The 7843-nt window shown below is 41.3% G+C and overlaps 1 protein-coding gene across 1 annotated transcript; it reads right to left on the minus strand.

The window, feature by feature from the left end:
• Nucleotides 1–4346: 4346 nt before the first annotated feature.
• On the minus strand, nt 4347–6819 carry LOC117194302 (calcium release-activated calcium channel protein 1-like). The gene is made up of 2 exons (XM_033398877.1): nt 6772–6819; nt 4347–5086 (listed from the first exon to the last, which is right to left on the minus strand). The coding sequence occupies exons 1-2, from the start codon at nt 6802–6804 to the stop codon at nt 4574–4576; spliced, it is 546 nt and encodes a 181-aa protein (XP_033254768.1). The 5' UTR covers nt 6805–6819; the 3' UTR covers nt 4347–4573.
• Between the last annotated feature and the right edge of the window lie 1024 nt (nt 6820–7843).

Genomic DNA, 7843 nt, shown 5'->3' on the forward strand with positions numbered 1-7843 from the left:
GGAAAAGTCATAATTGCAGGAGATTTTAACGCAAGACATACCTTTTCTGGAGACAGAACCAACAGTGAAAAGGGAACTTTTCTCATGCAAGCTATGTCAAATGCTGGCTACAGTCTAGCAAATGACCACAGTCTCACATTCAGAAGACACATCGACTCAACATCAGGGTCTGTACTCGATTTAACTTTTACAAAGGGTATTCATATAGAGAATTGGAAATGCGAAAAGTTTTACCTAGGAGGCAGCCACCATCACCCAATAACCTTTGAAACAGCAGGATATCAACACAAACTCAAAACTTTCCTTGCCAAAAACAGGCTACTGAAAAAGCTAAGCCAGTTTGAGGCCGACAAAGATATGGATAATTTAGCGAAGAACATCCAACAGGAAATAAAAGCAGCTACTTATGAAATCAAAAACAAATGTCCAAAATTATGGTGGGACGAGAATTTAGCCAAACTATTCAGGGAGTTTGCAGAGTCGCAGAAGAAGGCAGCTTCAGAACCCTCCTTTCAAAATTATTGTTCTGCTGTTAACCTCAAGGTTAAATGGAAAAAATCTGTTAAAATTGCCAAAAGAACTAGCTATGCCAGGAAGTTAACAGAGTTAAATGTAAAATCGAGCTCAAGAGAAGCCTGGAGATTCCTCAGAAATCTAAAAAACTGTCAAGAGAACACCCCAGAAATTTTCGACCCTGACAAAGCTGGGCCATACCTGGAATTCCTTAACGAACAAATAACCTCAGAAGCAAAAGATGTAGACGAAGAAATGTACTCAACCAAGAACAATGAAAATCCTTTCTTTTCCTTGAAAGAGTTAGAGGCTGTGTTAGTCAGAAACAGAAAAACGGCAGGAGGAATAGATCACATCACATACGAGATGCTGAGTGCTCTCAACACTAGTATAAAGACAGAACTTGTACATTTTTACAACCGTCGAGTGGCTATGTGCGATTTCCCAGTCGAATGGAGATCTATCAGAATTGTACCAATACCGAAAAAAACATGGATCTGACTGACTTAAAACATTTTCGACCCATATCCCTCATTTCGGTTCTAGCCAAGACAGTAAATGGCATGGTGAAAGCCAGGCTGGAAAAGCATATACAAGAAAACAAGAATATACCCTACAGATCTTATGCATACCAAAAAAAACAAGTCTGCAGCGATGTGCATAAATGATGTCATCAATGTGGTAGCGGCAAAGAAAAAGAACAAGGAACACGTTACTCTTGTGGTTGTTGACCTCAACAATGCCTACAATTGTGTCAACCTGAAATTCTTAAAAAGACTAATGGAAAATGAGTGTTTTCCTAAAACATACATTGACTGGATCATCAGTTTTATGCATAGCTCGCAAACGACGGTCAACACTTTTTCCCTTTGCGGTCTCGTCACTGACAAAACCGAAAAAGACCACGCAGAAGCGGTCTCTCACTGAGCAGAACACTTTTTGTCTCTTCGCTTGTGTTATGTGTTTCGGGTTTTCGGTTGAGCCCGACACACGATCGGGTCTCACAATAACAGCTTAGAGAGACACTTTGGTCAAGCGCTCGCAGCAAAAGTGTCTTTAGATGAGCAGAACCCAAAAAGTGTCTGAGTAAAGTGTTTTTAGTTTTTTATTCGTGTTTATGTTTATTTATTCATGTTTTTCGCATCTTATGGTTATGTTATTGTAATATTTATACTTATATGCGAATTTTCTGCAAACTGAAGAGACATGGATATGGATGTATGTATATATGTATGTATATATTTTGTATTAATACGAATTTAGCTTAACCACTAACAATGAGTTAATATTTTCCGCACTTAAAGAGCAACGTTTTTCATTCAAAATATAATGAAGTGCTGAAAAGGCTCTTTCGACCGATACCTGAGTGGCCGGTGTAGCCAGCACCACCTGTGCGAGCGAGTTCAAGTGTGGTGATCTTAGCTTCATGTCGTTAAAAAGCTGCAATATATCGGCATTTAATGGTAAACGGCCATTGTTCATAGCAAAGTTCTTCACATCAGTAAAAATTTCGGAAAGTTGTTCAGGAACAGGCTCATTTTGCGTTTGGGACAGTGTCTGACACAATTCACGAAGGCAAGTGATCGTTGCCACAGCCACCACACGTACAAGCACGCATACATACGCAAAAGACACTTTTTTCGTTCGCTCGCGACAAGATGCTCAGTGAAAAACAGGAACAAAAGAGAAGGGAAAAAGTCGGTCTTTGCTTGAGCGAAGAGCGAGTTGAGCAAAAACAGATTTGATCGGGTCTTTTCAGTCCCTTTTCTCAATGTGTTCGTCAATGAGAGGTTGTTAGCAGACACGCCGAAAGTGTAAACAGTTATTTGCGAGCTATGGTTTTATGTCTATGAGCCTACTGAAAATAGGGGAAGCTGTTCAGGTAGTTCAGGGAGGAATCCCACAGGGCTCTTGTCTGTCGCCCCTCCTTTTTAATGTATACACAAAAAGACTACATCAGATCTGTGATAGAAATACTCATATGATGCAATTTGCAGATGACTTCGTTATAATCTCTCCCAACAGAGAGTTTACTGTAGCGGTTGAAAACCTTAATAAAAAACTAAATGACTTTAACCTTCTATGTGGTGATCTCGGTTTTAGCTTCAATCCAAGCAAATCTGCAGCAATGAATGTAGGAAAAAGACAGGTCAGAGCGGTAAATATTTCTGTTAGAAATTTGCCTATACCAAATCGAAAAGATATCCGTTTCTTAGGCAGACTGATTAGCGCAAACATGTCAAATGTCAGTCATGTAAAAATGGTTAAAGAACAAACAAAAAAAATGCAACAGACTCCTCTAGCTTGCGACTACTATCAAATCAGGTCTAAAACCTAAAACAAGTACCAACATCTTCAAAGCTTTTATTAGAACAAAACAAGAATATGCTATCACAAGTTTTTCAGACATGGGATCTGGAGCAAGTAAAGATATAGAAATAGCGCAAGCTAAATCACTCAGAAGGTGTGTTGGGGTGCCACCTGACACAAGCAAACACGAAATTTTTGTCCTCGCTGGTGTAATGCCACCTGTTTTCAGGAAGAAATGAATGAAGAATGAAGAATGAAGAAATAAAAACTATATTTTATGAGATTCTGAACAAGTACAGAAAGGACGACTGGAACATTCTATCAACAGATGCCTCAGTTACAGAAAGTACATGTGGCATAGGAATAGTAGAATGGCCTAGTGGAAATATCCACAAGTACAAAATAGAAAACAGATTATCCTCAGTAGGTGCCGAACTCGTAGGCCTTAAAAAGGCCTGCGAACTATGTCTTAAATATAATTACAAAAAGGCTTTGATTTTAAGTGATGGATTAGGAGCTATTAATTTAATTAAAAATAAGAATACAGACTCGTACCTAGTGAATGATATTCACAACATAATTAACCAATCAGACATTCAGAAACTTGACATTCTATGGGTCCCTGGTCACAAGGGTGTGGCCATCAACGAAAAGACTGACATAGCAGCAAAGGCTGCTACAAGTGAGGGGTTTACAATAAATATAAAATACAGCTACAAGGAGGCTCAAAGAGAAATTAGGAACTTTTTAGTATACAAATGGAATGAGGACTACAGGACGAAGTGTAGGACGAAGGGATCCAGCCTCATAGACATATTTCCAGACATACCCAGTAAACCCTGGCATTTTTCTCTTAAATGGAATGCTAAAAGCATCAAGACCATTAACAGACTTATGACGGAACACACATACGACAAAGTCTTCCTACACAGATTTAAAGCAATTGACTCAAATATCTGCGAAACGTGCAATGTAACTGAATATGCCGAACACCTGATCTTCGATTGCCAAAGATTTGCCGGGCTCAGAATATTAATAAAAAAAGAGCCGCTACATCTCAGAGAACTGGCAATCTTCATCAAAACTGCTGACTTAAACTTTTGACCCCTTTTTTCTTCATCATGTTATAAAGTAATTTCAGTTTATTTTCTAAAACAGTTAAGTAATTTTCCTCTTTTTTTTTTATATACCGACCTGTCAAACTCGCCAAACTACATCACCAGTATCTGATCAATGTGGCTACAGTGCTACGATCAAAATTCCGATCATCCTTGAGATGATTTAAAAAAAAAAAAATAATAATAATAATAATGTCTGCCGATATAGTGAAACAGTTGAAAGGCACTCGATCCGATGTTGAGGCTGCGGCCACGACAATTAGTCAACACAGTGGTTTAAACTTGAAAGTAGTATTCCTTTAGCTTGGGTCTTTCATCATTGCATGCGATGAGTACACAGGGGTTACGATGTGTAAAGGTCTTGAGCTTAAAGAAACATTGCTCGGGGCACAATCCTTTAGAATATACGTACTCATACTGTTTTTGTATAATAAAAATCTACTGCCTTCTGCGTATCACAATTTGCATCAACTACAAATTTACAAAATATTCACTTATTTAGTCTGAGGATTGACGGCGAGGCCTCTGGCCCACTGCCGTAAGTGTCTTTTCTTTTCGTTTTCGTTAAGTTTTCAGAGAAGGATCGCCGAGATGGTTTATTGCTTCGTGGGATCCTCGCGCGATTGATACTGCTAAACGATGTCGCCGGCGGCATGGTTGTTATGGTGCTCGAGGTGATCCTGTTCCATCTGCTCCTTGAGGATCTCCAGCTCCCGTATGCCGGAGACCGTCACCTCGTACATGTGCGTCACCAGAGACCGATAGAAGTGTATGGCGAAAGCCAGGAAGATAATCATCACGGGTATCAGCACCACGCAGGCCGACCAGGCCGCCGGCGGGCTCAGATCATAGAACTTTACCCAGCACAGTATGGCTATCTCCAGCAGGAATAGGATCAACCCCAGCAGCGTCGAAAATGCCCACGCCGTCTCAATGTACCAGTGCAGGCGCTCGTGCGGCGACTCGTGCACCAGGGAGATGCTGTGCAGGTTGCACACTACCTCGATGTTCGGCAGGATGCAGGTGCTAATCATCAAAGCCAGCATATGCACGGCCACCAGCATAGTGGTGCAGATCGCAAACGCCACTAGCATTCCGGGCGGAACCTTTGTGTCGGGGTCCAGCTGCACCTCCACCATCGCCACCTGTGGGGGACGCAAAAGAGCAGAGGTCGGGAGATTAGTGAGAGTCGTGGATGGGCTACGGGTTACTCTGCCAAGATCGCCGCTCTCAGGAGGCAATGCTCCTCCTATTATTAATCCAGCATTCCACACAACGGGCGTTGATTTTTGCGGACCCTTTTATCACAAGTCGGAAGTCAGAAGCAGGCCTCCTATCAAATGTTACATCGCTGTCTTCGTATGCTTTAGCACCAAAGCAACTCATTTGGAAGTCGTTCGGGATCTATCTACAGAATCCTTTCTGGCAGCATTAAGGCGTTTTATAAGTCTACGTCCCAAACCTCGAATCATCTGGTCAGACAACGCTACAAATTTTGTAGGAGCAAAAAATGAGCTTTTGGAGCTTCGGCAAATGTTCCTCAGCGATCCTCATACGTCGACTGTGTCACATCTCTGCGTTTCTAGTGGAATCGACTGGAAATTCATCCCCCCTCGCTCACCTCATTTTGGGGGTTTGTGGGAGGCGGCTGTTAAAGCAGCTAAATATCATTTTCATCGCATCGTCGGGACCTACATTTTTACTCTTGATGAAATTCAGACCTTGGCTTGTGAAATCTCTGCTTTGTTAAATTCCCGTCCGCTTTATGCAATTACAGAAAGTTCCGATGATCTAGATGTGCTCACGCCAAACCACTTTCTCAATGGAGCCCCGAAAGCTGCATTCGACGAGCCAGATGTGGCGCATCTCCGGGTCAACCTACTTAGTCGATGGCAGCGGCTGTGTCAAATGAAGCAGGCGTTTTGGAGAAAATGGAGCACGGCGTATCTTTCGATTCTTCAAGAGCGGAACAAGTGGCGGTCATCGTCTCCAAACATCAAGCTAGGAGCGCTCGTCATGATCAAGGAGGAAACGCTGCCACCATTAAGGTGGCCGCTTGGCCGCATTGAGAGCGTCATCCCAGGAAAAGATGGAACCATCAGAGTAGCCGTCATCCGCACTCAAAAGGGCCTTTTCAAGAGGGCCGTTGGAAAAATAGCGGTTCTGCCTCTTCAGGATGGATCTGTTGAAAGCGTTTGCCTTCCAACGGGGGGGTGAATGTTCGGAGCAGAACCCAGCCGATTAGGTGCTTGCCAAATAGCACCTAATTCTTGGCCCTCAGCCGCTTATTTTGTTTGTTACTTATGTCTATGTCACTCATTTGTTTGTTAAAGCTCTGCGCTTGCTTGCCCTGCTAAACGCTCTCTGCCAGCTCGCTCTTCGCTATCTCCGCTTTGCGTTTGCCTACCGACGTCGGCCGAGCGAAGCTGCGCCTTGCGATCGGAGCCGCAATGTAAAGGGCAGGCAAGCCACACATGCAATTTGGATGTCACGCATTAAAGAACATATCGTAATTTTATTTCTGCGCCGAGTTTTATTTAATTCGAAATAATTAGTCGGCCGATTGGGATAAAAAACATTATCTCCACAGCTTCTATGGGGCTTATATGAAAACAGGGCGAACATTTGGTGGAGAAGTTAGTGGAAATTGTTTAAACTTATTTTACAATCAATTCCAATAAAAGGAATATTTAAAATTGTGTGGTGTTGTAGAAAATTGATTTATCAATCGGATAAAATTACGTTTTCAGAGCTGAGGGCCGTAGCTAGTAATATTAAACCAAATATTAAAATACGAGGAAATGTACAATAGAATCGTCAGTAGACTTACGGTATTTTTTGGTATATTTCTGAGGGCTGCCATAGATTTTATCCATAAGACCGCGATAGATCAGGTCACACTGAAACACACTCAAACGAAGCGAAGCGCTGGTAAAAAAGTGACAATAATGTCTGCCGATAACACTTCCTTTTCATCAGCGAGCGAGACCGGTCGTGTTTTTTCTTAACAGTCTGAAAGGTGACTTTTTCCAAGCAACAAAGGCTTAATTAAAAGTGATTGTAAAAATTGGATCATTGTTTATTTCATACAAATCTTCATCAATATATAAATTATTCCTCTTTTCATTTCCCAAAGGAGAGGTAAGTCTTTGGCAATCTGGTTAAACCAGCAAGTATGGCGGACGCCGGTCACTCGGTGTCTGCCAAATTGAAACCCCTGATCAGGTGGCAAAAAGCGGTGGCAAAAAACAATAGCAAAAAACCTCAGTGCTTTGTGTTCAGGTGTGAAAGAGGACATATTCGACAGCTTGACTAACGAAAAGTACCCAGCAAAAAAGATGCGCAAGGAACAAAAAAGCGACAACACCAATACAGACATAAATAACAAAATGCTGATAGACGATGACAGTAACAAAATGGTGGAGGCTTCTGACGGTGTGACCGTTCACAATTCTCACACAAATGCCATAAATGGTTTTACTGGAAATACTGAAATGACTAAAACACTGAATAAAAATACTAATCCGATTATAAACCCATCAAATGTAGGTATCGAAAGAGAAACAGTGTTGTATAGTGAGTGCCACATCGGGGATGCGGCTGTACTAGTATCGACTAAGAACAGTACCATCTTCGAAAACAAAAACACCAAAAATGGCTTATTCTTTTTTGAAAAAATAAGACACCTTAAAATCAAAGGAATTAAAGAAATCGTAGCTCTTGCGCCTACACTATACAAGATTTATTTTAAGGTTTTCAGCGAAGCAAATGATTTAGTTTTAAATGAGGAGTTAAAAAAAATGAATTTAGTGGTATTTATACCAAAAGACTATGTGGAATCCTATAGAGTAATTAAAGGGGTGCCCCTCGGTTTTTCTGAGAATGAAATTATGGATAATATT

Source organism: Drosophila miranda (assembly GCF_003369915.1).
Source record: "Drosophila miranda strain MSH22 chromosome Y unlocalized genomic scaffold, D.miranda_PacBio2.1 Contig_Y35_pilon, whole genome shotgun sequence".
Lineage (NCBI taxonomy): Eukaryota > Metazoa > Arthropoda > Insecta > Diptera > Drosophilidae > Drosophila > Drosophila miranda.